Here is a 16,672-nt window from a genome sequence, read left to right as displayed (position 1 = left end):
AAGATTTCTTCTGTTCTTTCATTTTGAAGATTTTACCCACATTTGGAAGGTGAACTGAGTATCTCAATAATGTATACTTGAAACTGTATTCCTCAGAATAGCTGGAAAATGTGATATTAAAAATCAGATATTAACAGGAATGTATGTTGAGATTTCTCCATTAGAAGGAGCACTTTCCTGCCATTGTGTTATGGTATCTGTCAATCTATGAACAGCTCAGTTGAAGATCCCCATCTACTGATCATTCCTAGAACTGATTTCTTATTACTGATACAGTCTTTTTATATGAGCCAACCTGTGCATAAACAAACTTCTTTATATAGTAAAGAGATTAGGTAAACATGTTTGTTCTGAATTTGTAATGTGCATTATATGAACATGTCAAATTAAGGATAGCATTCACAGTACTACTTGTGCTAATTGTCTTTGTTTTTCTAGTTCTTTAGTGAGTATGAGAAGTTGCTTCATTCAGAAAATTATGTGACAAAGAGGCAGTCACTGAAGGTAAGTCAAATGTGCTTGCTTTTTGAAGTAGTAGTAATCTTTGTTGTGTACCCTTTTACACAGTACAGCTTAGAATGGAAATAAAAGAACATAAGCACATCTCACTTTTTTTTTTTAATTTTAACTGTCATCATTATGGTGTTTTCTAATTTTGGGCAGATTCCCTAAGGAATTGGAGATGCTTATAAACAAGCAGCCACAGACAAGTTTGTAAGGGGCTGAGTGCTTAGTAGGGATGAGTCTGATCGTGCTTAAAACTGAGCAAAGATAGGCATAGAGTAGTGGGGCAAAATTTCTTGTGAATGGTTTCTTTTTTTCTTAGATGACAAGCCTGTGACCTATGATTTATGCAGAGTAGGACTTTTCTGGGGTTTTCTGAGAAGGCTTTTTTTGTACCTGCACAAGGGTTTTCCTCATGCTGGCAGATCTGCTCTTTTGTTTTATTGATTCTTCAGAGGAGAAGGATGTAGATTGCTGTTACCGTTATTTTAGGCCTTTAGACATTTTCAGGCTTCTGCCTATTTTACCATTCAAACTGTTTTTCCTAGGCAGACCTTTCATATTTTATTCCTGTTGATTTCACCAGTTAGGTATTTTCAGTAACATTGAAATGTTGTTTGGATCTCATCAAGAAGCAGTTCTTTCATAATGCAATACTGTCATCCTGCTCTCCCCACTACCATGTCTACATAACCAATGATTTGCTTGTATATCCTCTGATGTGAAATACAAATTTTTACTTAATTTTTTTCTTCAGAATTTTGTCTGTTATTACTATGGGATGTATCTAGTTCACTTGTTACGATAGCAATAGGAGTCTTTGCTGTGGCTGTTGATGCCTGCAGAACAGTTACTTACAGGCTTCACAGTATGTGCAGGGCAGACTCACTGACTGGCTCTGATCAGGAGATAATCTCAAAGAAAGTGAAGGAGGCTGTGGCCCTTGTAATATGTCTGATGTCCTTCACATCTCCACCTTCAATCAGTCTTCCAGTTTGTAGAAGTTTAAGAATGAAATCCAAAGGAATTCAGTTTTTACTCGTATTACTTCCACAGATTTTCTTGTCCCAGCAGATAGGGCTCACAAGGTCGCCAACAAGTTATAGACCTTGATAGCTATCCTGCTAAAACAAGGGTTGGGTTTTTGCCTGAGTCCCAAAGAGTTAGCCAAGTACCAGAAGAGTAAGAGGAAAACTTGAGATATTTTGAAAACTGTTGCCCTAAAAAAGCTTTCTCTTGTGGTTTAAATCTAAAGAAAAAGAAGAAAGTTCCACGTTGAGATAAGTACATTCCATGCTGGTTAGGCTCATGCCAATCAAATTATTACATGTGAATGTTAAGCGCATATTGGCAACCCGACAAGGTGCCTAAAACAATCATTCACTGGGCATTTTTTAGACTATTGAATGGAAGACATATAACGGTTTAGCTGCATTGAAAATACAGTGGCACCAATAATTTGAAAGTTGTCAGATAATGGCATTCCATTGAAAGTTATTCATAACGATCTCAGCAATCCCAGAATCTTAGAATTGCTGATTTGCCAAAGGAGTTTTTTGGCTCGCGATATGTCTTGTCATTTTTAAATAAAATTAGAAAAAAATAAAAAGTTTCAATAAAATATAAAAGAGGTTTTTTTGACCATGATTGTAACAACTGGTTTATATTCTGACTGTCCAATTCAGAGAAATACAAGTATTGAGGTCTTTTCCTTTTTCTCATAATTACAGTTTCATAGTCTATAATTACTATGTTTTGACACCAGCCATTTTTTCATAACTCTAAAAAAAAACCCAAAACAAAACAAAAAAAAACCTGACAACTGGGCCTTCTGGATTGTCAAAAATGAGCCCTTTTGAAACTGCCTCAGTTTTCCTCCTAAAAGAGCATTTGGGCCCAGTCTCCATTTGTAGTTACTTAGGGTGGATCTTTTCTGCTCCATGCAATGCATCCAGTGGAACCTGCTCTACCACAGGAGAGAAAGCAGGGATTTTATTTAAGACCTAGAAAACTAGGATGCTCAGGATCATCCAAGAACTAATGAACTTGAATTTGTACCTAAAAAAAAGAAAAGTTCAGTATCATTTCTTTAGATACTGTTCTGCACTTCTAAGTTATGGAGACTAGCTCTATTCTGTGGGCTAAGAGAGGCTTACATTCTGTAACTGGGACATGTGTGTTTACATTTGTGGTAGGGTCTCAATACTTCCAGATTAGTGTCCTGTCTAGGAGTAGTTGTCTTTACAAACTAGGAGTACATATTTGGACAACTGACTGATCAAGGCCAGGAGCAGAAGGCTCCAGATGTTAGTCACGGGTCTTGGAAGTAAATTTCCCCAAATTATATGTCTCACCACAAATAGATTTCACTGATGCTATACTAGACATGGCTCGCCAAGGTCTTCCTCTGAAAAAGAGCATAGGACATCCTGTACTGTGCAGGAGAAATAATTCAGAGTCAGAAGACACTAGCATGATCCATATTGTTAGTGCAAGGTCACAGCAGTTCACTTCTTGCTCATGGCTTGCCCATCATGAGCCCAATGAATCCTAAATATGCAGTGGTCTGACTATTGAGAGACTTCAGGACCTTATGAAGGTAATGTGTCTTGGTGGTTCATCCATCACAGTTTGACAAAGGGATTACCCATCTAAATTCAATAGCATCAAGTTATGTTTCCAGCCTAAGTTGGGGTGCTTATTTAAAGGAACTCCATACTTAAGGTCATAGGTTGCTCCAAGAAAAAAAGTTGTATGAACTTCTTGGAGATGAGGACTGTTCTGAATGCACTCAAGATCTTCATAAATAAGATAGTCCACAAAATTGTCCTAGGCCAGGACAACATCCAGGTAGTCATGTACTTCTTAATGAAGCAGGGAAGAATGAAATCTTACCTTCTGTATCTGAAAGTAGCATGAGTGTGGGGCTGAAATATCTCTCTTGGGATATCTCTAGTGGGAAAGAAGTTCATACCAGGTGACAGACTAAACTGTCACCTGTCAGACAGCTTAGTCCCACATTAGGATATGGCAAATAGAATCTTTATTGGAGACTACCCAACATGCATCTGTGTGCAGAAGTCACAAACAGGAAAGTTTCTTCTGCTCATGGCCTATTTGTAGATATCACCTCTCTTTATTGTAAGACAAACCCCTTGTTTGTATATCCTCTCGTACATCTGTACCCAAAAGCTTGGACACAGAGTACCTTTTACAAACCTAATAACCCAGAGCCAAGTTTCTTTACTTTAACCCAACATCCAATCTCTAGTTTCACAGTCTGAATGATGAAAGGGTTACTGTGAAAAACTGTTTCAGGTCATTCTGATTTCTAGATATGAATTTACTGGAAAGTCATATGATATCAAATGGAAAAAGTTTGACATCTGGTGTGAAAGAAAATTCCTAGATCCTTTTTCTTACTCCATGCAAAAACTGATTGAATGCTTTCTACATCTTTTGGAGTTTGGTTTGAAAATTCAGTCAGGGTCCATCTTAAGTGAAAAATAATTTTCTCCTATTTGTTTGAATGTGCTACACTGAGCTGAGGATTTCAAAGTATTGTCTACTCAGGATGCTCAGATCCTTTTCCTGAGTGGTAACTCCGAATATGGAGCTTAACATCATGTAACTACAATGTGGGTTACTCTTCCACATGTGCACCACTTTGTTCTTGACCACATTCAATTTTATCTGCCATTTGAATGCCCAGATTTCTAAGGCAAAGAAGAATAAAAAGACAATATAAAATACAATACAGATGAAAGTATCAACATTACAAAAGATTCCAATAAAAAGCTAAAACCTTAAAGCATGCACACTTGTGGACAATGTTGCTAGTATATCAGTATGCAAGAGGCGTTTTTTTCTGCTTAATGTGTACAAAATGCCAGGTTTAAAAAACCTTGTTCACCTTGCAATCTTATCTCTCCATCTGCATCACATACATCATTTTGTCTCTCCACAACTTTAATGACGAGGATATTTCCTTTGCCCATTTAATCAATACATATTTACATGCTAATAAGAGCCAACTTTACAAAGTTTTTGTATGCCATGGAAAGGTCTGGTAATGTTGACAGATCCCCCAAAAAGTAACACTGTGCCTCGATATTACTAAGGAGATTTTATTTTCCCCTTGTTTGAATTTAACCATAAATATTTTTGTTGACATATTCAGAATGATAAAATGGCTCATTTCCAGAAATCTGTTGTCTGGTCTTATTATATAATTTTGTAGCTTTTTTAGAATAACTGAATAAAATGCTGTGTATCATCCCCCGGCCAATCACAGGCAAGATTAATGCAACATTGTTTTTCTTACTCAGAATTTACAGAATCACAAAATAGTTAATGCTCACTGTTAACATTTGTTTCCTTCTATCCCTTTTAGCTGCTTGGCGAGCTATTGTTGGACAGACACAACTTCACAATTATGACAAAATATATTAGTAAACCTGAAAATCTTAAACTAATGATGAACCTTCTACGAGATAAGAGTCGCAATATCCAGTTTGAGGCATTTCATGTCTTTAAGGTACTAGTACTAACTGAATTTTATTTTCTTAAAAAAAAGGTCTTTGAATATTACTGAAAATTAAAAAGAAGTAAATTGTTCCTCTGAAGGTAAGCAAAGTGCCATCTCAGTCCTTCACTTCAATTGGACTTCATAGGAGCTGTGCTAGACCCAGCTCAGGCCAAGGCCATCATGCCTCGCCAGAGGGCTGTCACCTTGACGATTGCAGTAGAGATCCAACAGTGACAGCAGGTGTCAGCCTGGCACTTGTTGAGGCTGTTGGGCCATATGGCCACAACCATCCATATCACTCCCTTGGCATGTTTACACATGCCAGAGCCCAATGAACCCAATGGCACGCCAGGCCACTCAAAGCCTCCAGGATTGCATCTGAGTCACCGTGTTTCTCTGGGATTCATTGTCTTGTAGTGGATATTTTCAAATCTGGAACGGGGGATCTCTTTTTGAAGTCCCCCTACCCAAATTGTCCTAAACACGGATGCATCCACCCTGGGCTCAGCACCCAGGGTCTCTGGTCCACTCAGGAATACTCTTGTCAAATCAACTGCCTGGAGTTAGAAGCAATCAGGTACACGCTATGGGCTTTCAGATATCAGCTGTCCAACAAAGTTGCCCTGAACCACACCAACAGCCAGGTAGGCATGACGTATGTCAACAAACAGGGAGGCACGGGATCGTACCTCCTATGTCAGGAAGCGGTCTAGATCTGGTCATGGGCCCTGTCACACAAGATGATGCTCAGGGCCATGTACCTGGCCGGGACAGAGAATATGGTGGCAGACAGTCTGAGTTGAGCCTTCAAACCCCATAAGTGGTCCCTGGACCAGGGGTTAGCGAATCATAATTTTGCTTCTGGGGGAGCCCAGACGTAGATCTGTTTGCATCCCCCTGCAACAGGAAAGTGCCTTGGTTTTGCTCCCTCTACAGGTTAGACGGCAAACCAGCCTCTGACACCCTTGCCCGTCATTGGGGAAAGGGTCTTCTGTATGCGTATCCTCAGATTCCCTTAGTGATGAAGGGAATCTGAAGCTTCGAGGACAGGGGGACTATGATCCTCATAGCCTCTCATTAGTCAAGACAGGTCTGGTTTCCACTCCTACGGGAGTTGTTCGTCCAGAGACCGATAAGTCCAGGGACTTCCCCAGATCTCATCACGCAAGATCAAAGCAGGTTGCAGCATTCCAACCTCCAGGCCGTCATTCACAGCCTGAATGTTGGGAGGTTAATCCTGCAGTCGCTTGATCTTTCAGAGGATGTGTCTCGGGTCCTGGTGGTTTCTAGAAAGCCTTTCACTAGAAAGTCCACTGAAATAGAGAAGGTTTCCCTAGTGATGTGAGCAGAAGGCCTTAGATCTGTTCTCCTGCCCCACACAAAAACTGCTTGCCTACCTTCTACACCTATTGGATGCTGGTTTAAAGGGTTCATCTCAGTGCAATTGGCGCATACCACCAAGGTGTAGACGAATCGCCCATCTCTGTACAGCCTATAGTTGTATTTTTCATGCAGGGCCTGCTTCAATTGAAGCCTCCTGCTATGTCTTGGAACCGCAACATGGTGTTAGCTCAGCTGATGAAAGCTCCTTTTGAGCCACTGCTCACCTGTGACCTGAAGTATCTAACCTGGGCGGCCATATTTTTGGTGGCGGTCACCTCAGCACGCAGGGTCAACAAGCTCCAGGCCTTAGTGACTTATCCACCTTACACTGTTTTATCATGACAGGGTGGTCTTGCGAATGCATCCTATGCTCCTGACTAAGGTGGTGACAGACTTCCATCTTGACCAGCCAATCGTCCTGCCAACATTCTTTCCCAGGCCCCATTCGCACCAAGGTGAGCGAGCCTTAGCCTTTTATCTGAAGTGGACAAAAGCCCATAGACAATTCACCCAACTTTTTAATTCTTTTGATAGAAATAGGTTGGACGTTGCCATTGCCAAACAGACACTACTATCCAGTTGGCTAGCATATTGCATCTCCTTCTGTTATGCCCAGGTGGGACTGCATTTTGGGGGTCATGTCGAGGCTCATTCTGTCAGAGCCATGGCAGCGTCAGTGACCCACTTGCGAGCAGTTTCCAAGGCTGTGATGTGAAGTTCTTTCCACACATTCACACCTTATTACTTCTTGATAGGGATGGCTGATGCAACAGTAGGCTCGCCAGTCTGCCCTTTGGAACCTGTTTAAGGTGTAGAACCCAACTCTTCCTGCCTAGGGCCCATTGTTTGGGTTTACACTGTCTCCCCCTCTGTTACCAATGGCACCGCTGCTGTTGTGCCCGTTGGCACATGGTTAGGTGTCTTTTGGTCCCCTTTTGTGTTTGGGAGCAACCTGTAACTAGGGATTCACCCATATGAGAGGGCTACCATCCTGCTTCTCCTCTGAGAAAGAGTTGTTTACCTATAACGTGTGTTCTCCGAGGACAGCAGGATGTTAGTCCTCATGAAACCTGACCACCCATGGAGTTGGATTTCTCCTATTTTTTATTTTAATTATATTTTTGTGTTACAAGACTAGAGACAAACCCCTGCCATACGTTTTCCACATCGGGGCTCCATCTTATGTCACTCGTGTGAGGACTAAAATCCTGCTGTCCCCGGAGAACACCTATTACAGGTAAGCAACTCTGTTTTCTTTCTGTTAGGTGACCCATGCTGTCTGCTCTTTCATACATGTAGAAGGAGTAAATACAGCAGAAGTGTCTGTTCAGTGAAAAATTATAAATTCTTTGAGCAAAATAAATGGTCCTAGAATACTCTGCTGGGAGGGTTGTTAATGATGTCAGTCTTTTTTTTTGTTTTGTTTTGTTTTTAATCCAAGAGTAGCTCACATAGAAATGACATGAATATTTGAATGTCTGGCACCGTGTTGTAGTGAAAGTTCTAGGTCAAGATAGTTTTCAAACTTTGTTTTAATCTAAAACTATTCAGTTTATAACGTACACTTATACCTTCCAATGAGATACAGCTATTTATGTAAGTGATTTGTTTCTTGTGGGTTTGAGGTAAGAAAATTTACAAAGAACAAGGCTGAATTTTTTTCTAAAATCATAAGAATTCAAATAATATGTATAAGAAGAGTACCTCTTGTGGGAGTGATAAATATATTATTCAAGCAGAGGATATGGTCAAGGACATTTTTTTCATCACTTAAATAGCAAAAATGTTGTCTGCTCTAACAATGATAGTTTAGCTCAAGAGGTATTTTGATCTTGTAAGTATGTTAAATTTAAATATAGTTTTGTAGTAAACCCTTTAATCCTTCAGGTAAAGACCAGGCAAATCCTGCCTGTTACATTACGTATCTGTACCTAAATCTGAACTAGATGAACTTGAGCTCATAGCATGCTGTATTGGTCAGAACACAGAGATCTAATAGCCTAATTAACTTGTTCTGATTTCTCTATTCAGCCTGCACTGTGATTAACCTTGCTGTGAGACTTCAGATCTCATTGTAGCACCATACAGCATTTGTTCCAACCACCAGCCTCTAGAATCATCATAATGAAGTGAAAGAAGCACCTCCGATAGTTAAGCTTTTGACAATTGCTGCCTGTAAACCACTTCCATATTTTGCTCCCTTTACCTCATTCTGTTACATCCTGAAAACTGTAATAGAAACAGAATGTGATGGCAGATAAGTATCAGCTAATTTCTGACTTTCCCTTTATCCCAGGACAAGCAGGATGCTAGTCCTCACATATGGGTGACATCAGTAATGGAGCCCTATGTACGGAAAACTTCTTTAAAAGTTTCTATGAAACTTTTGACTGGCACCAGACTGCCTACTGAGCATGCCCAGCATGCCATGATATTCCCTGCCACAGGGGTCTCCCTTCAGTCTTCTTTTTTCCGCGAAGCAGTTAGCCTCGCGGTCTCTAGGAGTCCTGTGGAAAATCTCCACAACTTTAACTTTGACAAAAAGTTTAGAAAACTTCAGCCACAAAGGGTCTCCCCTTAGTACACTGTCGCGGTAAGTTTTTTTATTTTTCTCGCGGTTCCGTTCCGTTTTGTCCCTGGTCATTGGTCGTCGACGGCTGTCCGGCCCAAAATGGCTTCAGGTTTCAAAAAGTGCCCCAAGTGCACCAGGAACATGTCCATTACGGACCCTCACCAGGATTGTGTCCTCTGTCTTGGTGAATCCCATGATGTTAGGGCTTGTCCCTTATGTGCAACCATGACATCGAAGGGCCGTCGTCTCCGACTGGAGAAAATGGAGCAATTGTTTAAAATACAGCTTTTGTCAGCTCCATCTACTTCAACACAATCGTCTCCGGCTGGGTCGATTCGAAAAGTCGTGTTGAAAAAGCGTCTACCAGGTGAGTCAGGAGATGCTCCTTTTTCCTCCCCCTCTCCATCGTCCAGGGCATCGACATCGGATAGTGAAAAAGCCCGCGAAAAGGAAAAGCATCACCATCGCCATCGTAGGTCGCATGCGGCATCTACTGCCTCGATTCCCAGCGAGCCATCGACGGAAAGCGGTACAACAGCTAAGAAACCTTGGCTTCAGGATCAGGCTTCGGAGCCATCGACAGGGCGATCCCCACCGATTCCGGCGCAGGGAACCGTGCCTCCTCAGGGCCCTGAGGAGGTACCGGCATCGCCATTACCGCCTCCCCCCATGGGTGCTCTGTTTTCACCATCCATGTGGGCGGAACTTGATGTATATATACATCAAGCGGTCAGAGACGCATTCATCGAGGCGATGCCGCGACCTCAGCCTTCTACGCCAGCGATGCCATCCACACCGATTCCGATGACATCGCCCATTCCAGCACCGGTACCCTCGATGCCGATTCCGGCCGTACCATCACCACAACCATTGATGCCACCGATGCTGCTGTTTCCTGCGCATGGACCGCCGATGCCATCGATACCAATCCGGTTACCGGCACCAATACCACCATCGATGCCAGGTCAAGAATCCTCCATTTTTCAACCATTAATGGATAAATTAGACACCTTAATTCAGGTTTTTTCTACTTCACCTCATGGTTTGGATTCACATGCAATTCCAGAACCAGTACCTGGTCCATCTGGTGTTATCCCCCCTATAACACCACATACACCGCAATCTGAGGTTCCTTTTAAACCTCTTAGACCATCAGGTCACCCACTGGATACTGGTACTGACTCGGGGGACGATATCTCATCTGAGGAAGATATTTTATCTCAACCTTCACCACCAGAAGACAGAAGGAAATCACCCCCGGAAAGATCTTTCCTTCTCTAACTTCATTAAAGAGATGTCTGACCACTATTCCATTCTCACTTCTTTCTGAATTAGACACTAGGCAGAAGACCTTGGAGGTCCTTCAGTTCGTGGACCCTCCTAAAGAGGTACTAGTCCTGCAAGAGCTGATGTACCGGATGTGGGAGCACCCTGGCTCTGTGGCAGCAGTTAACAACGAGCAGATGCCACATATCTCGTCCAACCCATACCCGGGTTTCAAAAATCTCAACTGCCACACCAATCTGTAGTGGTTGAATCAGCCCAGAAAAAGGCTAAGAGACTGAAACAACATGCTTCCACACCTCCAGGCAAAGACAGTCATTTCCTAGACAGTTTAGGAAGAAAGATCTTCCAAGGAGCAATGCTGGTCTCACGGATTAACGCCTATCAGTTATTCATGAACCAGTATCAGCGTGACCTGTGGAAACAGGTTGAAGTTCTTTCTCAGCAGCTTCCAGACCAATTTCAAGAGGGTTTCTTCCGTCTCGTGCATAAGGGCCTAGAAGCAGGCAAGCACGAGGTGAGAGCCACATATGATAGCTTCGAGACGGCCTCCCGTTTATCAGCCTCCGGTATCACAGCTCGGAGATGGGCCTGGTTAAAATCCTCTGAACTAAGGCCAGAAGTGCAAGAAAGGTTGGCAGACCTACCTTGTCTAGGTGAAAACCTTTTTGGAGACAAGGTCAAGGAGGCAGTGGCGACCATAAAAGACCACACAGAAACCCTAAAACAATTGTCTCAACTTCCTCAGGAGACACATCAAACTTCTAGGAGGCCTCCTAGAAGAGAAGTGAGAAAACCATATTATCGCCCTCGACGATACTACCCGCCTGCTACCAGAGCGAGACAACCACGCCCTACTCAGCGTTCTCAGGTTAGACGGAGGCCTACTAGGCCCTAGCAGCCTGCTCCAACTGCATCCACATCAGGCTTTTGAAAACCAGCCAGAGAGCAGAAGCCCTTCTCGAAATCCTCTTCCACACTTACCAGTCAGAGGTCGAATAGCGTATTGCCATCACACTTGGACCTCCATCACAACAGACCAATGGGTACTCTCAATTACAGCTCAAGTGTACCGCTTGGATTTCCTCACTGTACCAAACGAAAATCCTCCTCTTTCATCTTGGACAGTGAATCATCACTCCACAATCCTGCAAGCAGAATTATCCACCCTTCTGAGAGCCAGGGCCATAGAACCAGTTCCCAGGCCTCAGTGGGGCAGAGGATTCTACTCCCGATATTTCCTCATTCCAAAGAAAACCGGGGGCCTACTTCCTATCCTGGATCTCAGAAATCTCAACAAATTTCTAGAGAGAGAAAAATTCAGGATGGTATCATTAGGCACCATGCTACCTCTTCTTCAAAAAGGAGATTGGCTCTGCTCTCTGGATCTTCAAGACGCTTACGCTCACATTCCCATTTTTCCTCCTCATCGACAGTACCTGCGATTTCTGGTCGAAGGACAACACTTTCGATACCGAGTGCTACCATTCGGCCTAGCCTCAGCACCTCGAGTGTTCACAAAGTGTCTTGCAGTAGCGGTGGCACATCTTCACAAACAAAGAGTGCATGTATTTCCTTACATGGACGACTGGCTCATCAGGAGTCAAACACAAAGCGGAGCTCTCAATTCCCTCCAGCTCACAATAAATTTGCTTCACTCCTTGGGGTTTCTCATCAATTACGAGAAATCCCATCTCACACCATCTCACCAGTTGCAGTTCATAGGTGCAGATCTCAACACCATCACAGCAAAAGCTTTTCTTCCAAGAGACCGTGCTCAAACACTCGTTCTCCTGGCGCACTCTATTCGCAATCAGTTTCGAGTTACAGCTCATCAGTGCCTCACCCTACTCGGACACATGGCCTCAACAGTTCACGTCACTCCCATGGCCAGACTGACCATGCGACTCCTGCAATGGACACTGAAAAATCAATGGATTCAAGCCATTCAACCATTGTCCACGCCCATTCAGATAACACAAGATCTGAGCTCTTCCCTTCTCTGGTGGACATCACCGATCAACTTGCTCAAAGGCCTACCTTTCCAGCAACCAGTTCCACAAGTGACTTTAACTACAGATGCATCCACCTTAGGTTGGGGAGCACACATTGGTCATCTAAAGACACAAGGCACGTGGACAAAACACAAAGCCTCCTTTCAAATAAACTTCCTGGAGCTTTGAGCTATACGCTATGCACTACATGCGTTCAAGGACTGCCTTTCACACAAGACTGTTCTGATCCAAACGGACAACACAGTAGCCATGTGGTACATCAACAAACAAGGGGGAACAGGTTCCTACCTCCTTTGTCAAGAAGCAGCTCAAATTTGGGACTGGGCCCTAGCACACTCAATTCTTCTACGGGCCACCTACCTAGCGGGCATCCACAACACAGCAGTGGATCGCCTCAGCCGTCAATTCCAACCACACGAGTGGTCTCTAGACCCAGCGCTAGCAACCAAGATATTTCAACGCTGGGGTCAACCAACAATAGATCTCTTTGCATCCCATCTGAACTACAAAGTGAACAATTACTGCTCTCTCCTCTGGCAGCAGAACAGCCTGCCAAAGGACACCTTTGCTCGCCATTGGAATTCAGGCCTGTTATATGCGTATCCACCAATACCACTCATAACCAAAACTCTAGTGAAGCTACAACAGGACAAGGGGACCATGATGCTCATAGCCCCATACTGGCCTCGACAAGTATGGTTCCCCACACTTCTAGATCTCTCAGTCAGGGATCCAATTTGCCTGGGAGTAGCTCCCAATCTCATAACTCAGGAACAGGGTCAGTTGTGCCACCCCAACCTTCAATCCCTGTCCCTGACAGCATGGATGTTGAAAGCTTGATCTTACAACCACTCAGCCTTCCAACCACTATATCTCAAGTGCTCATAGCATCATGTAAACCTTCCACTAGAAAAAATTATTCCTACAAATGGAAACTGTTTACTTTGTGTTGCATTCAGAAAGCGCTAGATCCTTTCACTTGCCCCACTGCCTCACTACTAGATTACCTATACCATCTCTCAGACTCTGGTCTTAAGACTTCATCTGTAAGAGTACACTTGAGTGCAATCTCAGCTTATCATAACAAGCTGGGAGACACACCTATCTCTACGCAGCCTCTCGTCAGTAAATTCATGAGAGGCCTAACTCACATTAAACCTCCAGTTCATTCCCCGAGCATACAATGAGACCTGAACGTAGTATTAACCAGGCTTATGCGTTCTCCATTTGAACCCATAGATACCTGTGACCTTAAATATCTTACTTGGAAAACGGTATTCCTCATAGCCATTACATCAGCCAGAAGGGTCAGAAGCTCTAGTCACATACGAACCTTTTACAAAGTTCCTACATGACAGGGTGGTCCTCCGTACTCATCCTAAATTCCTTCCAAAAGTAGTCACGGAATTCCACCTCAATCAGTCTATAGTTTTACCAACATTCTTTCCAAGGCCTCACTCTCACCAGGGAGAAAGAGCCTTACATACCTTGGACTGTAAGCGTGCACTGTCTTTCTATTTAAACCGCACTACAGTCCAAAGGAAATCCAATCAACTATTTTTATCCTATGATCCAAACAAACCTGGTAAACCAGTGGGTAAACATACTTTGTCAAATTGGCTAGCAGATTGCATATAATTTTGTTACGAAAAAGCAGGCCCCTTACTCTTCAAGGGCGAGTAAAAGCACACTCAGTCAGAGCAAATGTCAGCCTCAGTAGCACACCTTCGCTCTGTACCTATTCTGGACATTTGTAAAGCAGCAACATGGAGTTCTCTTCACACTTTTGCAGCCCACTACTGTTTAGACAAAGAAGGAAGACAGGATTCAGCCTATGGACAATCTGTCTTAAAGAACTTATTTCCAGTGTAACCCCAACTCCTTCTACATCCAACCTGCTGTGATCTTCGGCTGATTCATTTCAACAACAATACTTCACTGTTGCCTTAATCCCAAATGACTCAGCCTCTAGCTTGCTAATCACCCATATGTGAGGACTAGCATCCTGCTTTTCCTGGGATAAAGCAAAATTGCTTACCTTGTAATAGGTGTTATCCCAGGACAGCAGGATGTAGTCCTCACGAAACCCACCCGCCACCCTGCGAAGTTGGGTCCGATACGTTTTATTATTTTATTTTTGGCTAACACTACTTGCTACAAAACAAGACTGAAGGGAGACCCCTGTGGCAGGGAATATCATGGCATGCTGGGCATGCTCAGTAGGCACTCTGGTGCCAGTCAAAAGTTTCATAGAAACTTTTAAAGAAGTTTTCCGTACATAGGGCTCCATTACTGATGTCACCCATATGTGAGGACTACATCCTGCTGTCCTGGGATAACACCTATTACAAGGTAAGCAATTTTGCTTTTCTTCTTTGCAACTCGGGATCCTGTGTGCTTATCTCATGCTTTCTAGAATTCTATTACTGTTTTGCCTCCTCTACCTCCCCTTGAAGACTAATCTATGCATCCAACACCCTTTCTGTAAAGAAATCTTTTCTGATGATCCAGAATCCTACTGTCTTAGAGCATCATAGCATTACCTCTTGTTCTTGAACTCCATTTCTGCTGAAAGAGGCTTGTTTTTTATGCATTATGTATACCTTTGATGTATTTGAATGTCTCTATCATGTCCCATCCGGTCCCCCTGCCCCTCCTGCTGTTTCATCATTTCTCCTTCCCTCTCCAAGGTATACCTATTTAGATCGTCAAGTCTCCTGAAATAGGACTTTTATTGCAGAACTTGCATCATTTTGGTAGCCTGATAGCTTCTTATGGCCTTCAGAAATGAACATATCTCTTCAGGCAAGGTCTCACCAATGATGTACCTACACGGTGGTTTTCTTAGATAACTTTTCATTCTGTCTGCTCACACAGAGGTGTCCAATCTGTTGCAAATCTGAGTGTCATCTGTAAAACGACTAACTTTTCCTTCTGTAATTATTGAACAGATTGCATAGACTTAAGGACTTCTTTATGTGTTTCTTCCAAGTCCTCTCGTAGCCAAGACAATTCAAATATTAAGAGGAGAAAGGGCCTAATGATTTTTATAGCTCCTTTTTGATCACGTCAAATTTGGTTTTCATGGCTTCAGTGCCTAGTTGTTTAACAGTCTATTAGATTGAAAATAATCCCAGCTATGGTCACTTTTTACAGTGAGAATCTTCTCCATCCAAAACTTCAGTTTTTTGCTTCGATTGTCTAGGTGTTGAATGTTACCCAGTCTTTTCTATGCACTTACCTGTAGAAGTGAGTAAGGTCATTCTAGCCTCAAGGAGATACTCCACTAGAAAATCGTATTACTTTAAATGGGAAAACAATTTCTATCTGGTTCACACATGTTAATCAGGACCCTTTTAAGTATCCTCGCCCTTTCCTGCTTCAGTACACTTTAAACCTTTCTGAATCAGAATTGAAAACTGATTCAGTTTGAGTTCACCTTAGTGCTATAGGAGCATACTACCAGAATTTAAGAGGAATTCTTATTTCTCAGCAACCTATAGCTACCAGATCCATAAAAGGCCTAAATCCTCTTTGTCTTCTGTTTAGAGATCCTTCTACTCCTAGCTCAGCTCATGAAATTCTTTAAGCCTGTTGCTACAGAACTAAAATTCCTTTCTTGGAAATTCTTGGTTTTGATAGCTATAAAGGCTGCCTGTAGAGTAAGCAGGTTACAAGTGCCTGTGTCATACTTTCCAGATATCCAAATTTTGAAGAGCATTTTCAGAACTATTCTGAAATATCTACCAAAAGTGGTCTCTCAGTTTCATTTGAATCAATCCATTGAATCACCAACAATTTTTCCAATACCATATGACAATAAAGGCAAATAGGCTTTTTATACCTTTTGGAACATCTTAACCCAGTTAATCAAAGGTTTTCAATTGCAAAAGAAATTCTTTTCACGTGGATTTCTGATTGGATTTCTTATTGTAATAATCAGGACAACAACTTCAAAGTAAAATAAAAGCCCATTAGATCAGGACTATAGCCGTTCCTTAGCCTATCTTTGTCCTTTTTCCAGAAAAGAAATCTGTAAAGGACTAGAGGTGAGAACACAGCAAACGGCCAGGACCAAAGGACCAGAACAGAATCAGAAGGCAGAGGTCGAGGCACACGGAGTTCATGCAATATCAGGTGGCAGGCAGAGTACCCTCACAATCGAGAGGCAGGCAAGAAGTCAGGACAGGCAGCAGACTAGGCAGAACCAAGGGTCAGGCCGGGTCACAGGCGAAAGCAGCAACAAGAGCAAGAAAAGAGTTTTAGAATTTGTGATATGCATTGTCTGCTACTCCCTCTTTAAGACTGGTTTCTTGTTAGGAATGTTTAAATAGACCTAGACCTAGACCTTGAACAGCAAATGGTCTCTTCATATAATCTGAAATA

The 16,672-nt window shown here is 42.6% G+C and overlaps 1 protein-coding gene across 9 annotated transcripts in view; it reads left to right on the top strand.

Moving 5' to 3' along the window:
• CAB39 (calcium binding protein 39) overlaps positions 1 to 16,672 on the top strand; it is a 226,824-nt gene that overhangs the window by 194,850 nt on the left and 15,302 nt on the right. For all 9 annotated transcript variants that reach the window (XM_029615137.1, XM_029615130.1, XM_029615131.1 and 6 more), the window contains 2 exons: positions 439 to 504; positions 4,898 to 5,041. In XM_029615137.1, coding sequence (XP_029470997.1) covers positions 439 to 504; positions 4,898 to 5,041 — 210 coding nt within the window. The remainder of the gene's footprint in view (positions 1 to 438; positions 505 to 4,897; positions 5,042 to 16,672) is intronic.

The sequence above is a fragment of the Rhinatrema bivittatum genome, chromosome 9 (assembly GCF_901001135.1).
Source record: "Rhinatrema bivittatum chromosome 9, aRhiBiv1.1, whole genome shotgun sequence".
Classification (NCBI taxonomy): Eukaryota; Metazoa; Chordata; class Amphibia; order Gymnophiona; family Rhinatrematidae; genus Rhinatrema; species Rhinatrema bivittatum.
This window is presented reverse-complemented; position numbering and strand designations above follow the sequence as displayed.